This window comes from Arachis hypogaea, chromosome 13 (assembly GCF_003086295.3).
Source record: "Arachis hypogaea cultivar Tifrunner chromosome 13, arahy.Tifrunner.gnm2.J5K5, whole genome shotgun sequence".
NCBI lineage: Eukaryota > Viridiplantae > Streptophyta > Magnoliopsida > Fabales > Fabaceae > Arachis > Arachis hypogaea.
The window spans coordinates 44,849,839-44,873,221 of NC_092048.1; the positions used below are offsets into that span (position 1 = coordinate 44,849,839).

Here is a 23,383-nt window from a genome sequence, read left to right on the forward strand (position 1 = left end):
TTTAATACTAGGAATTCCTCTAACCAAATTTTTCTTAACAAGCTTAGAAATTTGGTACATGCTTGCATGACCCAATTTCTTATGCCAAGGCCATTTTTCAGATTCAAGAGAAGTAAAGGTTACTTTTTGATCCTTTAAGTCCTCTATAGTTAATCCATACACATTATTGCACCTTTTAGCCTCAAACAAAATGTCATCAGATTTTTCACATACAACCAAGCAGTCCAATTGTCTAAAAATAACCCAATATCCAAGATCACATAATTGGCTAATGCTTAGTAAATTATGTTTCAATCCATCAACAAGCAACACATCATTAATGAAAGAAGAAAAATTCTTACCCACTTTACCTATGGCCACTATTTTTCCTTTTCCATTGTCACCGAAAGTAACAAAGCCTCCATCATACTCATCAAGCTTGATGAAGAATATTGACTTTCTGGTCATATGCTTAGAGCACCCACTATCCATATACCATATGTTGTCCTTTCTTTTGGATGCTAAGCAAACCTACAAAACAACCTTAAGTGACCTTAGGTATCCAAGTCTTTTTGGATCCTTTGATGTCAAATCATCTTCTTTGTTCCAAGCCATTATAATCACAAATAATTTTGTAAACCTTATCTCCAATCATCCTTTCACTTATGAAGCACTTTATAAGGAAATGACCATTCCAATTGCATAATCTACAAAATTTTTGAGTTGCTGTTTTCCTAAAACTTGTTGGATTTTGAAACCATGTGTCATCCGAGGTGGATGCCAAATTGGTAAAAGAAGATTTCTCAATAATTTTTTTCAGATTTGTGAAAACCCAAACCAGCTTTATCGTAAAGAGGTTTTTGGCTAGTCAAGAGTTGATTTAAATTTTCAGAGCTTTGAGCAAAGCTGGCTAGGTCCTCTTTAAGTCTTTTTATCTCTTTATGCAGCCACTCATTTTTTTCAAAATAATTTAGATTTGCAGTCACAGAATGGTGATATTCACAGCTTTCAAGTTCAGCTTTCAACCGCTTGTTTTTCTCAACAAGATCAACAGTGGTTTTAGCTTCCTTTAATTTATCTTTAAGAAAATCATTTTCAGCTTTAAGTATTTCTATTTAGGACTCAAGATCTTGGTTTTCATAAAAGAAACATTTAATCTTTTCAGAAAGATGATGAATCATAAGATGAAGGTCTTCAATTGAGGGTTCAGAAAATATTACCTCATCAACTATGTCGGCCATGAGACACGTTTGAGACTTGGTTTCTATTTTATCATATTCATCAGAATCATTTTCCAAGCCCTCCCAAGATTCCACGAGACCTATCTTCTTTCCTTTTTTTGGCTTGTCCTCCTTCTTCAGTTTTGGACAATCAGACTTGAAGTGCCCAGCTTCTTTACAATTGTAACATATTACTTTACCGAGATCCCTCTTTAGCTTCCTTGAGCTGCCTCTTTTGTTTCGTTCCTTTAGCTTCACCATTTTTCTGAATTTCTTAGCAAACAACACAAATTCATTTTCAGAAGAGTTATCACTAGATTCATTTTCCAGAGGTTCAGTAATAGATTTGAGAGTAATTTCTTTTTTTTTTTGTATCTTTTTTTAAATATGTGTTTTCAAATACAAGTAAATTTCCTCTCAAATCATCATAGGTCATAGTATCAATGTTACTACTTTCAGCTATCACTATTGCTTTGGTTTCCCACTGTTTTGTGAGACATCTCAATATTTTTCTCACAAACACAGATTCAGAATATGTGATCCCCATAGCATCCAAGCCAGTGACGATGACGTTGAATCTTTCAAACAGTTCATCTATCGTCTCTCCTTCCTTCATTGAGAAGATTTCATATTCTCTATTCAGCATGTCTATTCTGGTCTCTTGACTTGAGTTGTGCCTTCAAGAGTAATTTAAAGTTTGTCCCAGATTTTCTTTGCTGTTGTGCATTGTGATACTCGTCGGTATTCCTCGAAGCTGACAATACAGTTGAGCAAGTTGACCGCTTTGGCATTGAGCTCTACTTTCTTTTTCTCATCATCATTCCAATCAGCTTCACCTTTGAGAGTAACCACACCATCGGCTCCAGTAGTGGTTAGAAATTGTGGACCTTTCAGGATTATCTTCCAAAGTCTGTAATCTACAGATTGAACAAAAATCTTCATTCTTTCTTTCCAGTAATTGTAGTTTTTTCCATTGAAGAATGGAAGTCTGTTGCTTGACTGCCCTTCGTCAGAGTATAGGCCACCAGATTTGAACCACTATTAGTTGCCATCAGGATCTTTTCTCCAAGATGCAAAGCTTGATCTCTTTGAGACCAAGCTCTGATACCAATTGATGGTAATCAGTGGCTAAGAGAAGGAGGGGTTGAATCTTAGCCCCTTTTTGCTATATATTAATTTCTTCTTTTTCAAAGAGCTTTAGGAGATATTTCTACATTTTGTCTCATAACCAGTCAAGAGACATTTTCTTTTTATCTTGTAACCGATTAGGAGATATTTTTAATTTTGTCTCCAGTACAACAGAAATAGAATAGGAATAGAAGAGAGAGAGAGAATCATACCCAGTATCTTGGTTCAACTGCTAAGTGCAATGCAGCCTACATCTAGTCTCCATCACAACTGTGACGAAATTTCACTATAATCATCAGTTACATACACCAATTCTTTCCTAGAAACTATCCATTCCTATCTGGGACAAATCTAGATTTTATCCCCAAATCTGAACTTGACTTGGATACCTACCAAGCTTTTAATCGTAAAGTGCTAACCCAACTTGCAAGGGAATCTCCACAGGATCGTGAAACACAACATACAGATGTACAAAGGAACCCTTAAATATCTCTGGATTTTTCTTTAATTTTGCTTTCTCTGTCTTTTTTTTCTCACTGGCTTTTTCTTACAAACCTCACTCTGTTTGCCTTTTACCATGAGACTCAGACAGACAAAACTAAAGAAAAGAAAACAAAATAAAACTCATTGAAGGAAAAGAACTCTGTTAGCTTCGGATAGCTATGAGAACTCTATGCTTACTTTTCTTGTCTCAACCCTTGGCCATTCACTCTTATTATAGAAGGGGAAGCTTCCAAGGTTGAAACCAGTTCAACCAAGCCACTAACATCTTCTCCAACACATAGCCGGTTCGGACAGAGAGAAGAGAGAGGAAAAACCGAAAGCAAATCAACATGCATGTACCTCTCTCTCATCCCTTCTCATCAAACTTCATCAATCTGAGCCTTTCATCTTGACTTTGTCCCCAAGAATGAATTCTGACCTTTGATGAATCTTTGATCCTTTACAGCTCCTTCCTTTCCATATTTGCTCCTTCCTCAACGTAGCTCCAATAGCTACCTTCTGTCTTGGATGAACAAAAATGGAAACGAGCTTTTTCACAGAGATCTTCTTCTCTGACCGAGGCCGATTGCTTCTATTCTAGGCATGAGGATCTTGAAGCTTCTTCTTGAAATATTTCCTTCAGTGACAAAGATCTTAGCCACACTATGCTTCAGATCTTCCTTTTTCTTTAATGACCTTCTTCATCCTAGTCTTTTGCTTCTTCATAGCTTCACTGTATCTCTGATAACTTGCTCTTGCTATCTTTTTCTCTGACAATGAAATGACCGAAACAAAGAGAGAGAAGAAAAAAGCATTCAATGTGAAATTAAATGAAATTGAAATGTTACTAACATTTTCCAAGGAGTGGAGTAACGTGTGGAGCCATCAATGTAATTAACTCAATTTAATTTTCTCTTTCAGTTACCAATGCTTGTGCTTTATTTAATTAAATTTTGAATTCCATAACCCATGAAATAGGTAATCGAATTGTGCATCAACAAATTGGACTCCTTTTGTTTTGTAATCAATGTATGGCATCTTTGAGCCATTTTCTTCATTATTTTGTTTTATCAAAATGAGTCTGGGGTTTGGACTTAACTTCAATTCAAGTCTCAGCAACTTGGATCAATCAAAGCAAATTAATTCATTTATCAATTTGGACTTATGTGACTTTTGGCCCAATAATCAAAATCTGTACACTAAACAAAATCCATCAGCCAAATAATTTGAAGCAAATATTAAGTTAACAATTTTTTTAATTAACATTTTTAATTATGTTTGATCATAACAATAATTTCAAGTTTTCTAAACTCATCATAAGTCAAAGTTACTATATCACTTATTATTAATGGATGTGTACTTTATTTAGTTTTTGTTTTTTTCAATTTGGTTGGGTCTTGACTAAGAGAATTTTTAGGCTACACTTCTACTCTTTTTGAGTGACTGTTTAATTAGAAAGAAGAAAAGGTGATATCTTCGAACATTTAGAGTTTGTCTTGTTCTAAATTTGAAGAAAATAAAAATTTACTATGATTTTTATCTTTAAAACCAAATTTGAAGAAAGCCAATGATACTTTGATTGGATGGCAACCCACAAGTGACCAAACACTTTGACGTAAGTCTGGAGTTCGAGTATGAAAAAGATGTTAGAGCATCTTTTAGCTAACATCTATTAGGTCTTTCTAGACTAGATCCCAGGGCTAAAAAAATTATTTACTTGTAGATAATATATAAGGTTAATCCAAGATGACACACACACAAACGTTGAAAAAGAGAGAATAAATAACCCATGAAATCCAAAAACTCTTGTTCTTTTTCTTCTTTTGTTTCTGCTTCTCCCGTGTCAACTAATGAAGACATGCATGTGAGGAAAAAAAAGGATAAAAAGCAATCCCTCTCTAAAAATTCTACTTTATTTTTTCGTACAATATTTCTTTTTTCTCTATGCCCATATTGTCATGACTGACATGCCTCCTGCTCCGAGAAAAACAAAAAGATATGCACAAATCTGAAGCTTCACTCTACTTTGAAGCCTTGAGCCCATAAAATCAGTGGCCAATAACTCTACCAATGCCATGTAATTGAGAAGCCCTGCAGACACAGCATTCAAAACACCTTCAACTATGAGTGAGGTTGGACTTGTTTCACTGTACGTCTTCGACAAAGCTATCCCCAATGCGATTCCAAATGGAGTTGTCACGGAAAAGAAGAATGCCATAATGCACTTCATCATCATCCCATATTCTGCCTGTTACCAAAAAAAGATAATGAAAAAGAAATATATATTCGTTAGATAGGTATCTATTTATATATTAAATAATTCTTAGTTACATTTTATTTTCACATAAAATTAAATATCACTAGTGAGCAAATCATAATTTTCATCTCAAATAATTTAATATTTGACAACATAATCTTCAAAAAAAAAAAAAAGAAATAAAATTGAGCTTGGAAAAATTGTCTCAATTTGATAAAATACAGTATTTTTTCATAATGGAAAAACAACTCATGCATTTTTTTTTGTTATAACATGTAGAAATTGTTTAGAAGGTACGTACAGAAAACTTACCTAACATTCAATATATAGAATATTTTTTTAGTATTTATGTTTTTACCAAAAGGATTTCAAAAAGAATTTACTTAAAATAAAATTATTAAATTTAAAAGCTGAAATATCTTTTTTCTAAGCATACATTTCGACCTCTAAAGTTTTTTTTTTTTGAGTATGCTTTTTTATTCTTAGTGTATTTTGCAAATTAAGATTATTTTTGGAGGATCAAAATGTTATTTCATTCATTTAAAAGTCATTTTGTTAAAAAATGAGAATCCAAAATGATAGTTCACTCTTATCATAATTATTATGTTAGTAAATATTACACTTTTAAATATTTTTTTTATTATTTTTTATTCTTTAAATACCATAAAAAACGGACAACAATATTACCCGACTGTTAAATTACTAGGATTAAACCATTCAAATATAAGCATTAATATATTTTATCACTTTTAACATACTGATTAAATTATTTTTAGTGTTTTATATTTATTTTTAGAGAACTGTGAAAAATAAAATATGTAACAATAAAAAAATTTTGTTTTTATTATTCTCAATTTTTCACTTTTAAAATTGTAAAACTAGAAAATACAATAAATGAAAATAGAGAGACAAAAAAAAATATCATTTTACAAAATAAACAAACATTGGTGACAATATTTAATATCTTTTTTTTTTAATTATGCATTTACACAAAGACATGATTGAACTAAGTTATTAAGAAAAGAATATTGGTAAATATTAAAATTAATGGAATACGTGAAAAAATATTAATATAATTTTGTTAATTTGGATTCAATTTTTTGTAACCTTAACATTCTTTAATTATTTTTTTAGTTTATGTATATATTTAAAAATAGAAAATTATCGTTGTTAGGAGAATGACTAGGAACAAACTTTTCTAACTATTTCATTAGTTCATTATTTTTTTTTTTATCAAAGATAAAAGACTCGAACCCGCAATCTCTTAATTGAGTATGGGGAGACTATGCCATTTGAGTTATAACTCATTGGTTATTTTATTAGTTCATTATTAGTAGTTAAGAAAATTTGATTTTAATAAAATTAACTAGTATTATTTTTTGGTGTAGTTAATTTTTTAACATAAGAAAATATAATAAAGATATATATCGGTAATTAATAAATTAAACCTGAAGTATACAGCCTCCTAAGCCCATTCCCTCAAAGAATTGATGAAAGCAGAGTGCTGCAATGAGAGGCCTAATTGTGCATGGATTATCTGAAGCTCCCATTGACAAACCAATCACCACTGAGTGCACCACAATCCCTAGCTCCAACACCTGCATACGTTTTATATACATACAACTACATCTCACAATTCATACACTAAACAATAAATAATAAACATAACCCACAAGCTCAAAATTCACCACCAACAACAATAATAAAATGAAGATTAGTAGTGCTACATGCATATAACAAAAAAATATTATTTGTCACTTATAAACAAAATATGATATTCTTTTATTATTGTTATCATTATTTATAATTTTTTCGAAAACTTATTTATCACTTATATTTATCGGAGTTCTTTTTTTGTTAATGGTATAAGCTTTCTACTACTATTTTGGTAGTTTACCAACTAAGATAACTAACCTGAGCGATAACACGATAGCGTAGCAACTGTTCCGCACTCACAACTTTCGTGTTTCCATTTCCGTGTTCAATCTCATCACCGTGAGTGTGACCATGACTAAGCAATTCCAATTCTTTATTCACTTCATTGCGGCAACCACCATCAACTTCAATGTTCTTCTCGAAAAAATCACTAGTAGTAGTAGAAGAAGAAGAAGCAAGGATTCTCTTCTTAAAGAAACTGTTGGAGAAAGAGTCCACCATGAGGGTGAAAACAGCGGAAAACATGGCGATGAATGTAGTGAATGGGAATTTGTGCCACGGATTTTTCGGCAAGCAGTCCGACATGAGGTCATTAAATGAGTCCGGCAATACGTGCATGTAACCGGTGGCGAGGATGACACCGGAGGAAAAGGCCTTCACTAACGCAAAAAGGTCACGGTCTGGGTGAATTGCGGGCACAACGCGTGAGAGCATCGGCAGCGTTACGCCGATCATGCTCATCACTAGAATTGCAAGTATTGCTATTATTTTAAACTTGAGCGCCTCGCTCCGGTTGTGACATGCTTCTTGGTGGTTCGAGGCGCATTCCTCGGCCGAGACAACCGGGCAAGTTGTGATTGCAAGGAAGGAAATAACAATAATAATCTTGTAGAGGAGGTTTGAATTTATTGGTGTAGTAGCCATAATTGTAAGTGAGAGAATGAGAATTAGAGAGAAATTATGAGTTGTTATAGCTATTAATATAGTGCTTTGGTTTGGTGAAACTTTAGAATGACCAATTTATAAGTCTAGGTTTAAAAAGTGAAAATTACTCTAGGTTTAAAAAGTGTATCTGTTGTTGTATTTTGAGACTTTGAGGAGGTATTTTGACCAAATTTTAGGAGTGAGGTTGATGCTAGTGTATACTTTGTTTCCTAACAAATTTCTGGCGCCTTCTTTGTTTCGGCATATATATCTCAACACAACTTTGTAGTTTTTTTTTTGGATCCCGCTAGGGAGACAATGAAATTGAGTTACAAAATGAACATACCATCCGAGTACTAGCGATAATAAACATCTTCCTAAATCCTAAATTGATTTTGGGGTTCATAAAGGATCGAACTCTTGACCTTTCGGATCTAGCGCTTTAATACCATGTCATGATACCACTCATCCCAAAAGCTTCAGCTGATGGGAAAAGGTAACACTAATGATTATATCTCTAATACTCCTTAAACCTCCATTGTACACATTATATAAATATTCCATTGGCTCCTCATACTTTCCCTTTTTTTAATCATATGTATTCGGTGTACTCAAAAAATTAATTATTAAATTAATAATATATATTAAAATATAATATATATTAAAAATAAATTAAATAATATATATATTTTTATACAAATATATGATGATTAATTTTTTGAGTTTATAAATTTTTATTTTTTTTAATGATAAAATTTTTTTCACAATTATATTAAAATAAAGAGAACATTGTTACCTGTAACATGATTTGAAACCGATGAATAAGGTTAGTCACGTCTTGCCATTCAAAAGTTACAGAACAATTAATTTCTTCCTGCACAACTATAATTTTTATTAGCTTATCTAGCATAATAAAAATGTGCCTGATCTGTGGAAGAGGCGATGAAAGCGAAATTAAAGGGCTGAACCGGAGAGGGCATAGGATAGGGGATAGGGGAAGGGAGTTATCTTTTTCTATTTTTTTTCAAGATTTTCTTCTGGTTTGATATGAATGTTGGAGGATTTTTAGATTTTTTTTTCTTAAAAAATAAATGGAAGAGAGAAAAATTGTGAGTAACATCGAATTTGAATGTGTTTTCCTATAATTATTTGTTCGAGTTGCTTTAGCTATTGGCTAAGTAATGGTTGAGTATTTATTGTTTGGAGCATATTCTCATACATATTCAAAACATACATAATATATACACAGGAATTTGTGGACTAAAAAATATTAATTAAAAACGATCAAAATTTATTATTTTTAGTTTTATTTAATACATTATATAATAAATAAATATTAAATACAATAAATTTAGATTATTTAGATTAATTATTTTTTATCTTTCTAATATTATCGATATAAAAAATATTAAAGAGTTATTAAAATTTATTATTTTTGGCTATTAGTTAGCCATTAATATTAAAAATATGAGATAAAATATGTTATTAAATTATTAGACTAAAAAGAACTAAACTAGATAAATTAAATTGATAATTAAGTAATGATAAAAAATAATAAATTTTATTATTTCAAATATTTCTCCTATCCATATATAGGGAGAAAGAGAGAGTAAATGACATTTTGTAAGTCTTTGTTTTAATTTTTCTTTATCTATTTAAACTGTATGTCTATTGAGTTAAGAAATTAACTAACATAATTAATGATGACAAACATTAATTTTATTGGGCTAATTACCCAATCAGTTTTGATGATGTTTGTTTAAAGTGATGCAGGCCAAACCAAGTTGGGTTGGTCTAGTGGTTAGCTCACTAGTCCGCTTAAGCAAGTGTCGGGGGTTCGAATCCCGCCTTGTGCATGCAGCAACCCATTGGCCAGCGGCAAACCCTTAAATGGAGCTCAGTACCGCGACGGATTAGTCCTTGACCTACCGGGTTGGGGGATACCGTGGGAAACCAAAAAAAAAAAAAAAGTGATGCAGGCCAAAACTTAACTTGTTACAGCCCAAATAAAGTTAACAAAAATAAGAAGCACTCACAAAGTATAACAATAACAAACAAAGCCCAAACAAAAAATAAATCACATGGGTTGTATGGTAAGCGGGCATGATCCAAGCCCTAAGGCAATTCTCAAGCTGATCTCTCCATAGTGTTGTCTCCAAAGTAACGTTCACCTTTTTCTCATTCAGTCAGACACAGAGAAAAGAGAGAGAGTTTCGTTCCTCTTGCTTGTTTCATTAAAGAAGAAAGAAAGAGAAAGCTTAATTAGAAAAGGCAAAAGTTTAATCACCCAAATCTACCCATCTTAGGCTACGGTAGAAGTTAAAGGTAACTTATTTCCTTTTGCATGCATCTTGCTTTCTTCCCTCCTTCTCCAACTCTCTACTACTTTATTTTGAGATATATGGAAAAAGTGATTTCTGAGATACACTACTGTGAATCAAAGGCCAAGATTGTTTCTTGGGGACCAAGTAGTATCTCAAGGGTTCAGATGTGGGATTGCCATTGAAAATTTTTTTCTTTGTCGTTCTGAGTCATTCGGTCAAGAAAAAGGGAACGGTTAAGCTGGTGTAGCACACAGCTCGAGGAGTTAACTTGGTAGATGCAACTCAACAACATACAAGGAGATACAAAAAGAAAAATTTTTGTTTCTGCTAAAGCAAGGAGAAAGAACCAGGGGTTTGAAGATTCATGTTCTGAGAAGTCTTCTCTGCGAAAGTTCATCAACTTGGACAGTGTTTCCTAGTCAAAGGAGCATTCCGTCAGAATGAGGAACTAAATCAGAGGCAAGCAAATCTGGTTCATCACATAGCAAAGAGGCTGTTGAAGCATTAATCTCCTTCATATTTTACAGATTGTAATTTCATTTTTAATGTATATCTTTCTGTAATTTCTTGAGTGGTAAAAGGCTGAATGAGAAAGCTCAAGTAAAAGCCAATGAGTGTTAAAAGGCTGAGTGATACACTTGAGAGAAAAACCTAGAGTGATTTCAGATTTCTTTAGGTTGGTTTTGTGTCTTGTATCTTGTACCAGTGAGGTACCCCTTTCTTAGTTGGGTGAGTACTAAAAGTGAAGAGTTAGGTATTAGCATAACCAAGTCAAGTTAGGTTAGAACTTGAGAGTGAAAGGATTGTGTCAATCCTGTGGAATTGGTGTATGTAATACTTTAACTATAGTGAAAATTCCACCACAGTTGTGGTGGAGACTGAATGTAGGTTGCATTGCACAAGTCAACTGAATCAGGATACATGATAGTGTCATCTTCTCTCTTCCCTTCTTTGTTTTATTTTCTGATATTCATGAGACAAAATAAAATTATCTCATAAATTTTTTGCTGCTGAGTTCAAACAGATTCAGACTGAAATTTTATTTTAAAAGGGTTATTTATTTAAATTAAAAGAAATGCATAGATTCAACCCCCTTCTCTATGCCTTCTGCAACCTTCAATTGCTATCAAGAGCCAAGGTCTCAAGAATCAAGCTTCAGCGCTTGGAGCAAAGGTCCAATGGCGAACAACTTGGGCACAACCACAGTTACATATACTCTAACTGAAGGCCAGTCAAACAACATGCCTCTATTCTTCAACGGGAAGAACTATGCCTACTAGAAAGAGAGGATGAGGATCTTCATTCAATCCATTGATTACAACATATGGAAGATTGTTGTGAGTAGCCCTAAGATTCCAACAAAAATAAGTTCTGATAGAGTGGTGACTCCAAAAGAACAAACTGAATGGAATGATGACGACAAGAAGAAAATAGAGCTGAATGCAAAAGCCATCAACCTTCTTCACTGTGCTATCAGCTTTGAAGAGTACCGAAAGGTGTCTAGATGCAAGACAGCCAAAGTAATCTGGGAGAAACTCCAGGTTACATACGAAGGCACTAAATAGGTCAAAGAAATGAGGATTGATATGCTGCAAAAAGAGTACGGAATGTTTAATATGAAGGATGAAGAAAGCATTGATGAAGTGTTTGAGAGATTCTCAATCATAATCAACAACCTTGATGCTATGGGTACAACCTACTCAGAACAAACCCTAGTGAGAAAACTCCTTAGAAGCCTCACAAAGGAATGGGAAACAATTGCCACTATCCTACCTGAGAGTAATAACCTAAGCCCTATAACCTATGATGAGCTGAGAAGAAAACTCCTTGCCTATGAAGCCACACACAAAAACCCGAACTCAAAGAAAAAAGGGAATAGCCCTTAGGTAAAAAAGTAGAATAAAAAGAGAGTGAGTCTAGTGATGGTTTTTCAGATGATGAACTTGTATTTTTTGCTAGAAGACTCAGAAGGATAATGAGGAACAAAGGCAAGTACAAAGGGTCAAGCTCAAAGGAATACAAGAAGGACTTGAGCAAGGTGATTTGTCATCATTGCAAGGAGGCTGGACATTTTAAGCTCAACTGTCCGAAGCTCATGAAGGAAGAAAAAGGAAAGAAAGAAAAGAAAAGAGTGCTCATGGCATCTTGGGAGGATCTTGAGAATGATTCGGATGAGGAAGAAGACTTCAAAAGTGAAGATAAAATCTGCTTCATGGCTGGTGAAGATCAACTTGATGAGGTAAATTACTATGACTTGTCCATAGATGATTTACACGTTATAATTGATGATCTCACAAAAAATTCTTCAAAACTGCTGAAAAATACACTAAATGTAAATCTGAAAAAGAAATGTTAAAAGCTGAAATGATTTTTTGAGAGAAAAGGTAAAGGAAACTGAATGTTCTTTGGATATTATTGAAGAAAACAGATTTCTAAAATCTGAACTTGAAAAACTAAAAGGAAAGCACATTGTGGATCCTTCTCAAGAGCTCATTGTTGAAAATGAAAGACTAAATGAAATAATTAAAAGATTGAATGGTGACTTAGCAAAATTTATTCAAAGTTCTAGCAACTTGGACAAATTACTTGCAAGTCAAAGACCATTGTTTGAAAAATCTGGTTTAGGATATGTGACAAATGATGATGCTGTTTTTGATAGATCTCCTATAATATTTCTGGCATCTTCATAAAAAACTAAGTCCAACTTGGGTAAATTTGTTTTGGGACATGTTCCCATACATGAAGAAAAATCTGGAAGTTCCTTTTCAAATGAAAATGCTTTGTCTTCAAGAACCAAAACTGTTTCTAACAAGTCAGATCTAGGCTATGTTCCAACCAATGAGGTTACATTAAAAAAAACAACATTTAACAATAGAACCTCATCTTCAAAAAGCCAAAACTCATTCAAAAATTATGGTTGGAATGCTTTTGCAAAAAGAAACAATCATAACAAAAATTATTTTGTCAAAAGAAATGCACCTCTTTCAAAAATCAGAAAATTTCAGTCAGTTAATCATTTCCAACATCATAACTCACGTCAATTTCAGCAACAAGAATCAGGAAATCATTGTTTTAATTGTAAGAAAATTGGTCATTCATACTCACAATGCTTCATTGAAAAAAGAATAGTAGGAAACCAAATTTACAATGTTGTTTGTAACTTCAATGCACTTGGGCAGCCAAGGTGGATTAACTTCAAAGGATCTAAATTAATTTGGATACCTAAAGTTACTTAAAGTTTTAATGCAGATTTGCCGAGCATCTAAGAACAAAAAGGATATGTGGTACTTAGATAATGGATGCTCAAGGCACATGACTGGAAGGTCAACTTTCTTCATCAAACTAAACAAGTATGATGGAGGCTTTGTGACCTTTGGAGACGACGGAAAAGGTAAAATTGTGGCTGTTAGAAAAGTAGGTAATAATCACTCTACTTTCATTGATGATGTCTTTTTGGTTAATGGTTTAAGGCATAACTTGTTGAGCATAAGTCAATTGTGTGATTTGGGTTATTTGGTGATTTTTAAAAGATTGAAATGCTGTGTCGTTGATGAGCGGATAATTTATACGCTTTTTGACATTGTTTTTAGTATGTTTTTAGTAGGATCTAGTTACTTTTAGGGATGTTTTCATTAGTTTTTATGTTAAATTCACATTTATGGACTTTACTATGAGTTTGTGTGTTTTTCTGTGATTTCAGGTATTTTCTGGCTGAAATTGAGGGACTTGAGCAGAAATCAGATTCAGAGGTTGAAGAAGGACTGCTGATGCTGTTGGATTCTGACCTCCCTGCACTCAAAATAGATTTTCTGGAGCTACAGAACTCAAAATGGTGCGCTTCCAATTGCGTTGGAAAGTAGACATCCAGGGCTTTCTAGAAATATATAATAGTCTATACTTTGGCTAAGAATAGACGACGTAAACTGGCATTCAACGCCAGCTTTCTGCCCAAATCTGGCGTCCAGCGCCAGAAAAGGAGCCAAAACCAAAGTTTAACGCCCAAACTGGCACAAAAGCTGGCGTTCAACTCCAGAAAAGACCTCTACACGTGCAACACTCAAGCTCAGCCCAAGCACACACCTAGTGGGCCCCGAAAGTGGATTTATGCATCAACTACTTACTTCTGTAAACCCTAGTAGCTAGATTATTATAAATAGGACCTTTTACTATTGTATTAGGTATCTTTGATCAGTTGTATGCGATCTTTGATCAGTTGTATGCTATCTTAGATCACGTTTGAGGGCTGGCCTCTCGGCCATGCCTGGACTTTCACTTATGTATTTTTAACGGTAGAGTTTCTACACTCCATAGATTAAGGTGTGGAGCTCTGCTGTTTCTCAAGGATTAATGCAAAGTACTACTGTTTTCTATTCAATTCATCTTGTTTCGCTTCTAAGATATTCATTCGTACTTCAATCTGAATATGATGAATGTGACAATCATCATCATTCCCTATGAACGCGTGCCTGACAACCACTTCCGTTCTACCTTAGACTGAATGAGTATCTCTTAGATCTCCTAACCAGAATCTTCGTGGTGTAAGCTAGAATGATGGCGGCATTCAAGAGAATCCGGAAGGTCTAAACCTTGTCTGTGGTATTCCGAGTAGGATTCAATGAATGAATGACTGTGACGAGCTCCAAACTCGCGATTGCGGGGCATTAGTGACAGATGCAAAAGGATAGTAAATCCTATTCCAGCATGATCGAGAACCGACAGATGAATAGTCGTGCCGTGACAGGGTGCGTTGACCATTTTCACTGAGAGGATAAGATGAAGCCATTGACAAGGGTGATGCCTCCAAATGATTAGCCGTGCCGTGACAGGGCATTGGATCATTTTCCCGAGAGATGACCGAAAGTAGCCATTGACAGTGGTGATGTATCACATAAAGCCAGCCATGGAAAGGAGTAAGACGGATTGGATGAAGATAGCAGGAAAGCAGAGGTTCAGAGGAACGAAAGCATCTCCATTCGCTTATCTGAAATTCTCACCAATGAATTACATAAGTATTTCTATCCCTATTCTATTAATTATTATTTGAAAAAACCATTATCAATTTATATCTGCCTAACTGAGATTTGCAAGGTGACCATAGCTTGCTTCATACCAACAATCTCCGTGGGATTCGACCCTTACTCACGTAAGGTATTACTTGGACGACCCAGTGCACTTGCTGGTTAGTTACACGGAGTTGTGAACCATGGTCTTGGCATCATGTTTTTGGCGCCATTTCCAGGGAAAGAAAGAGCAATGAATTTTACATAATTAAAGTGTAATCATGATTCCGCGTACCAAGTTTTTGGCGCCGTTGCCGGGGATTGTTCGAGTTTGGACAACTGACGGTTCATCTTGTTGCTCAGATTAGGTAATTTTCTTTTTGTTTTCTTTTCAAAAAATTTGTCAAAAATCTTTTAAAATTTTCCCCCTTGTTTTCGAAAAAAAAAATTTTAAAATAAAAATGTTTTCAAAAATTTTATAATTTTATTCAAAATTTTTAAGAATGAATTCTAGTGTTTCATGAAGCATGTGAAGCCTGGCTGGCTGCAAAGCCATGTCTAAATTCTTTTGGACTGAGGCTTCCAAACCCTCAGCATAGAGGCAAGTTACATATTTGATAAGTAATGAGCAGTATATTCTGATATCTTGCTGAAGCTTGGCTGGCCATTGGCCATGTCTAGTGTTTTGGACCGGAGCTTTCATTGAAAGCTTGGCTGGCTAGTGAGCCATGTCTAATTCCTGGACTGAAGCTTTAGACTAACATGGCAAGATTCCTGGAATTCATATTAAAAATTTTGGAATCCTTAATTTTTTTCTTTTACAAATAATTTTCGAAAAAAAAATTTTTTGAAAATTATAAAAATCAAAAATATTTTTTGTGTTTCTTGTTTGAGTCTTGAGTCATGTTATAAGTTTGGTGTCAATTGCATGTGCATCTTGCATTTTTTTTTTCTTCGAAAATTTTCATGCATTCATAGTGTTCTTCATGATCTTCAAGTTGTTCTTGGTAAGTCTTCTTGTTTGATCTTTGCATTTACATGTTTTGTTTCTTTTCTTGTTTTTCATATGCATTCTTGAATTCTTAGTGTCTAAGCATTAAAGAATTCTAAGTTTGGTGTCTTGCATGTTTTCCTTGCATCAAAAACTTTTCAAAAATATGTTCTTGGTGTTCATCTTAACATTCATAGTGTTCTTGGTGTTCATCTTGACATTCATAGCATTCTTGCATGCATCACATGTTTTGATCTAAAATTCTCATGCATTGCATCATTTTTCTTGTTTTTCTCTCTCTTCATTAAAAATTCAAAAAGCAAAAAAAATCTTTCCCTTTTTCTCTCTCATAAATTCGAAAATTAAATTTGACTTTTTCAAAAATTTTTAAAATCTAGTTGTTTTTATGAGTCAAATCAAATTTTCAATTTAAAAATCTTATCTTTTTCAAAATCTTTTTCAAAAATCAAATTTTTTTCAATTTTCTTAGTTATTTTTGAAAATTCTAAAAACATTTTTCAAAAATATTTTTCTTATTTTTGTATCAAATTTTCGAAAATAACATCACCAATTAATGTTTTGATTCAAAAATTTCAAGTTTATTACTTACTTGTTAAGAAAGTTTCAAACTTTAAGTTCTAGAATCATATCTTGTGATTTCTTGTGAATCAAGTCATTAATTGTGATTTTAAAAATCAAATCTTTTTCAAAATTAATTTCAATTATATCTTTTCAAAAATATCTTCTTATCTTTTTCAAAAATTTGATTTCAAAATATCTTTTCTAACTTCCTAACTCCTTATCTTTTCAAAATTTGTTTCAACTAACTAACTAACTTTTTGTTTGTTTCTTATCTTTTTCAAAACTACCTAACTAACTCTCTCTCTAATTTTCAAAAAATATCTTCCCCCTTTTTCAAAATTTCTTTTTAATTTACTAATTATTCTGATTTTTGTTTTTAATTTTCGAAAAACTACTAACCTTTTTCAAAAAAAACTTTTTTTCAAAAATCACTAACTCTTTTTCAAAAATTATTTTCGAAAATTCTCCCTCTCCCATCTTATTCTATTTATTTATTCATTTACTAACATCTCATCTCACATCTCTGCCCTCCTCACAGTTGTGTTTCTTTCTTTACATCACATTCTTTGTCCCCCTCTTTTCGTCCACTCACAAAGGGATTTCTATACTGTGGTATAAAGGATCCATATTATTATTATTATTATTATTATTATTATTATTATTATTTCTGTGCCCTCTTCTTTGTCATATGAGCAGGAGCAAGGACAAGAACATTCTTGTTGAAGCAGATTCAGAACTTGAAAGGACTCTGAAGAGAAAATTAAGAGAAGCTAAATTACAATAATCCAGAGATAACCTTTCAGAAATTTTCGAACAGGAAGAGGAGATGGCAGCCGAAAATAATAATAATGCAAGGAGGATGCTTGGTGACTTTACTGCACCTAATTCCAATTTACATGGAAGAAGCATCTCCATTCCTGCCATTGGAGCAAACAACTTTGAGCTGAAACCTCAATTAGTTTCTCTGATGCAGCAGAACTGCAAGTTTCATGGACTTCCATCTGAAGATCCTTTTCAGTTCTTAACTGAATTCTTGCAGATATGTGATACTGTTAAGACTAATGAAGTAGATCCTGAAGTCTACAGGCTCATGCTTTTCCCTTTTGCTGTAAGAGACAGAGCTAGAGTGTGGTTGGACTCTCAACCTAAGGATAGCCTGAACTCTTGGGATAAGCTGGTCAAGGCCTTCCTAGCCAAGTTCTTTCCTCCTCAAAAGCTGAGCAAGCTTAGAGTGGATGTTCAAACCTTCAGACAGAAAGAAGGTGAATCCCTCTATGAAGCTTGGGAGAGATACAAAGGACTGACCAAAAAGTGTCCTTCTGACATGCTTTCAGAATGGACCATCCTGGATATATTCTATGATGGTCTGTCTGAGTTATCTAAGATGTCATTGGATACTTCCGCAGGTGGATCCATTCACCTAAAGAAAACGCCTGCAGAAGCTCAAGAACTCATTGACATGGTTGCTAATAACCAGTTCATGTACACTTCTGAGAGGAATCCTGTGAGTAATGGGACGCCTATGAAGAAGGGAGTTATTGAAATTGATACTCTGAATGCCATATTGGCTCAGAATAAAATATTGACTCAGTAAGTCAATATGATTTCTCAGAGTCTGAATGGAATGCAAGCTGCATCCAACAGTACTCAAGAGGCTTCTTATGCAGAAGAAGCTTATGATCCTGAGAACCCTGCAATAGCAGAGGTAAATTATTTAGGTGAACCTTATGGAAACACCTATAACTCATCATGGAAAAATCATCCAAATTTCTCATGGAAGGATCAAAAGCCTCAACAAGGCTTTAATAATGGTGGAAGAAACAGGTTTAGCAATAGCAAGCCTTTTCCATCATCCACTCAGCAACAGACAGAGAACTCTGAACAAAATACTTCTAATTTAGCAAACTTAGTCTCTGATCTATCTAAGGCCACTGTAAGTTTCATGAATGAAACAAGATCTTCCATTAGAAATCTGGAAGCACAAGTGGGCCAGCTGAGTAAAAGGATCACTGAAATCCCACCTAGTACTCTCCCAAGCAATACAGAAGAGAATCCAAAAGGAGAGTGCAAGGCCATTGACATAATCACCATGGCCGAACCTGTAAGGGAAGGAGAGGACGTGAATCCCAAGGAGGAAGACCTCCTGGGACGTCCAGTGACCAATAAGGAGCTTCCCTCTGAGGAATCGAAGGACTCTGAGGCTCATCTAGAGACCATAGAGATTCCATTGAACCTCCTTATGCCCTTCATGAGCTCTGATGAGTATTCCTCTTCTGAAGAGAATGAGGATGTTACTGAAGAGCAAGCTGCCAAGTTCCTTGGTACAATCATGAAGCTGAATGCCAAATTATTTGGTATTGATAACTGGGAAGTTGAACCTCCCTTGTTCATCAATGAACTAAGTGATCTGGATCAACTGACATTACCTCAGAAGAAACAGGATCCTGGAAAGTTCATAATATCTTGTACCATAGGCACCATGATCTTTAAGGCTCTGTGTGACCTTGGTTCAGGAATAAACCTCATGCCCCTCTCTGTAATAGAGAAACTGGGAATCTATGGGGTGCAAGCTGCTAAAATCTCATTAGAGATGGCAGACAATTCAAGAAAATAGGCTTATGGACAAGTAGAGGACGTGTTAGTAAAGGTTGAAGGCCTTTACATCCCTGCTAATTTCATAGTCCTGGATACTGGAAAGGAAGAGGATGAATCCATTATCCTAGGAAGACCTTTCCTGGCCACAGCAAGAGCTGTGATTGATGTTGACAGAGGAGAATTAGTCCTCCAAATGAATGAGGACTCCCTTGTGTTTAAAACTCAAGGATCTCTCTCTGCAACCATGGAGAGGAAGCATGAAAAGCTTCTCTCAAAGCAGAGTCAACCAAAGCCCCCACAGTCAAACTCTAAGTTTGGTGTTGGGAGGCCACAACCAAATTCTAAGTTTGGTGTTGGGGAGTCTCAACAAAGCTCTGCACACCTGTGAGGCTCCATGAAGAGCCCACTGTCAAGCTATTGACATTAAAGAAGCGCTTGTTGGGAGGCAACCCAATGTTTATTTATTTAATTTTTATTTTCATTGTTTTTCATGTCTTTATAGGTTCATGATCATGTGGAGTCACAAAATAAATAGAAAAATTGAAAACAGAATAAAAAATAGCAGAAGAAAAATCACACCCTGGAGGAGCATCTGTTTAGCGTTCAGCGCCAGAACAGGGCATGGTTCTGGCGCTGAACGCCCAAAATGGGCAGCTTCTGGGCGCTGAACGCCAGAACAGGCATGGTTCTGGCGTTCAACGCCAGAAATGGCACACAAATGGGCGTTGAACGCCCAAAATGGCCACCAACCTGGCGCTGAACGCCCAGAGTTGTGTGCAAAGGCATTTTTACATGCCTAATGAGTGCAGGGATGACCTCAGGATCTGTGGACCCCACAGGATCCACTCAGGATCTGTGGACCCCACAGGATCCCCACCTACCTCCACTCACTTCTTCTCACCACTCTCTTTCACACAACCCCATAAACACTCTTCCCCAAAAACCCTTCACCAATCACCTCAAACTCTCTTCCCCATCACCTCTTCACCACTCACATCCATCCACTCTTCCCCATAAACCTACCTCATAAACTCCACCTACCTTCATAATTCAAAACCAATTTCCCACCCAAACCCACCCATATGGCCGAACCTTAACCCCCCCTCCCTTCCCTATATAAAGCCCTCCATTCTTCATCAAATTCACACAACACACCCCTCTTGGCCGAAACACTTCCCACTCTCCCTCTCCTCCATTTCTTCTTCTTCTTCTTCTATTCTTCTTTTCTTGCTCGAGGACGAGCAATATTCTAAGTTTGGTGTGGTAAAAGCATAAGCTTTTTGTTTTTCCATTACCATTGATGGCACCTAAGACCGGAGAATCCTCTAGAAAGGGAAAAGGGAAGACAAAAGCTTCCACCTCCGAGTCATGGGAGATGGAAAGGTTCATCTCCAAAGCCCATCAAGACCACTTCTATGATGTTGTGGCCAAGAAGAAGGTGATCCCCGAGGTCCCTTTCAAACTCAAAAGAAATGAGTATCCGGAGATCTGACATGAAATTCAAAGAAGAGGTTGGGAAGTTCTAACAAATCCCATCCAACATGTCGGCATCCTAATGATTCAAGAGTTCTATGCTAATGCATGGATCACCAAGAACCATGATCAAAGTAAGAACCCGGATCCAAAGAACTATGTTACAATGGTTCGGGGGAAATACTTGGATTTTAGTCCGGAAAATGTGAGGTTGGCGTTCAACTTGCCAAACATGGAAGAGAATGCACGCCCCTACACAAGGAGAGTCAACTTTGATTAAAGGTTGGACCAAGTCCTTATGGACATATGTCTAGAAGGAGCTCAATGGAAGATTGACTCCAAAGGCAAGCCGGTTCAACTAAGAAGATTGGACCTCAAGCCTGTGGCTAGAGGATGGTTGGAGTTCATTCAATGCTCAATCATTCCCACTAGCAACCGGTCTGAAGTCACTATAGACCGGGCCATCATGATCCATAGCATCATGATTGGAGAAGAGGTGGAAGTTCATGAGATTATACCTCAAGAACTCTACAAGGTGGCTGACAAGTCCTCCACTATGGCAAGGTTAGCCTTTCCTCACCTCATCTGCCACCTATGCAATTCGGCTGGGATTGACATAGAGAGAGATATCCTCATTAAAGAGGACAAGCCCATCACTAAGAAGAAGATGGAGCAAGCAAGAGAGCCCATTCATAGAGCTCAAGAGGCGTATGAAGCTCATCACCATGAGATCCCGGAGATGCCTCAAATGCACTTTCCTCCTCAAAACTATTGGGAGCAAATCAACACCTCCCTAGGAGAATTGAGTTCTAATATGGGACAACTAAGGGTGGAACATCAAGAGCACTCCATCATACTTCATGAAATAAGAGAAGATCAAAAGGCAATGAGGGAGGAGCAACAAAGACAAGGAAGAGACATAGAAGAGCTCAAGGACATCATTGGTTCCTCAAGAAGGAAACGCCACCATCACTAAGGTGGATTCATTCCTTGTTCTTATTTCTTCTGCTTTTCGTTTTTTTCTATGTTATGTGCCTAATTGTGTTTGTGTCTTCATTACATGATCATTAGTAGTTAGTAACTTTGTCTTAAAGTTATGAATGTCCTATGAATCCATCACCTCTCTTAAAATAAAAACTGTTTTAATTCAAAAGAACAAGAAGTACATGAGTTTCGAATTTATCCTTGAACTTAGTTTAATTATATTGATGTGGTGACAATGCTTCTTGTTTTCTGAATGAATGCTTGAACAGTGCATATGTCTTTTGAAGTTGTTGTTTAAGAATGTTAAATATGTTGGCTCTTGAAAGAATGATGACTAGGAGACATGTTATTTGATAATCTGAAAAATCATAAAAATGATTCTTGAAGCAAGAAAAAGCAGCAAAGAACAAAGCTTGCAGAGAAAAAAAAATTTAGGCGAAAAAAAAATTTTTAGAGAAAAAGCAAGCAGAAAAAGCCAAAAGCTCTTAAAACCAAGAGGCAAGAGCAAAAAGCCAATAACCCTTAAAACCAAAAGGCAAGGGCAAATAAAAAGGATCCCAAGGCTTTGAGCATCAGTGGATAGGAGGGCCTAGCGGAATAAAATCCTGGTCTAAGCGGCTAAACCAAGCTGTCCCTAACCATGTGCTTGTGGCGTGTAGGTGTCAAGTGAAAACTTGAGATTGAGCGGTTAAAGTCAAGGTCCAAAGCAAAAGAAGAGTGTGCTTAAGAACCCTGGACACCTCTAATTGGGGACTTTAGCAAAGCTGAGTCACAATCTGAAAAGGTTCACCCAATTATGTGTCTGTGGCATTTATGTATCCGGTGGTAATACTGGAAAACAAAGTGCTTAGGGCCACGGCCAAGACTCATAAAGAAGCTGTGTTCAAGAATCATCATACTGAACTAGGAGAATCAATAACACTATCTGAACTCTGAGTTCCTATAGATGTCAATCATTCTGAACCTCAATGGATAAAGTGAGATGCCAAAACTATTCAAGAGGCAAAAAGCTATAAGTCCCGCTCATATGATTGCAACTATGTTTCATTGATAGTTTGGAATTTATAGTATATTCTCTTCTTTTTATCCTATTTGATTTTCAGTTGCTTGGGGACAAGCAACAATTTAAGTTTGGTGTTGTGATGAGCGGATAATTTATACGCTTTTTGACATTGTTTTTAGTATGTTTTTAGTAGGATCTAGTTACTTTTAGGGATGTTTTCATTAGTTTTTATGTTAAATTCACATTTCTAGACTTTACTATGAGTTTGTGTGTTTTTCTGTGATTTCAGGTATTTTCTGGCTGAAATTGAGGGACTTGAGCAGAAATCAGATTCAGAGGTTGAAGAAGGACTGCTGATGCTGTTGGATTCTGACCTCCCTGCACTCAAAATGGATTTTCTGGAGCTACAGAACTCAAAATGGCGCGATTTCAATTGAGTTTGAAAGTAGACATCCAGGGCTTTTCAGAAATATATAATAGTCCATACTTTAGCCAAGAATAGACAATGTAAACTGGCGTTCAACGCCAGCTTTTTGCCCAAATCTGGCGTCCAGCGCTAGAAAAGGAGCCAAAACCAGAGTTGAACGCCCAAACTGGCACAAAAGCTGGCGTTCAACTCCAGAAAGGACCTCTACACGTGCAACACTCAAGCTCAGCCCAAGTACACACCTAGTGGGCCCCGGAAGTGGATTTATGCATCAACTACTTACTTCTGTAAACCCTAGTAGCTAGATTATTATAAATAGGACCTTTTACTATTGTATTAGGTATCTTTGATCAGTTG

At 35.5% G+C, this 23,383-nt stretch overlaps 1 protein-coding gene and 1 non-coding gene across 2 annotated transcripts; both read right to left on the reverse strand.

Moving 5' to 3' along the window:
- Nucleotides 1-4,752: 4,752 nt before the first annotated feature.
- Nucleotides 4,753-7,647, reverse strand: LOC112733924 (probable zinc transporter 8). The gene is made up of 3 exons (XM_025783043.3): nt 6,982-7,647; nt 6,516-6,665; nt 4,753-5,058 (listed from the first exon to the last, which is right to left on the reverse strand). The coding sequence occupies exons 1-3, from the start codon at nt 7,645-7,647 to the stop codon at nt 4,753-4,755; spliced, it is 1,122 nt and encodes a 373-aa protein (XP_025638828.1).
- A 10,119-nt stretch (nt 7,648-17,766) lies between these two features.
- Nucleotides 17,767-17,874, reverse strand: LOC112739859 (small nucleolar RNA R71). The gene has a single exon (XR_003170794.1). It is a non-coding gene; the product is annotated as a small nucleolar RNA R71 (small nucleolar RNA).
- Nucleotides 17,875-23,383: the final 5,509 nt, after the last annotated feature.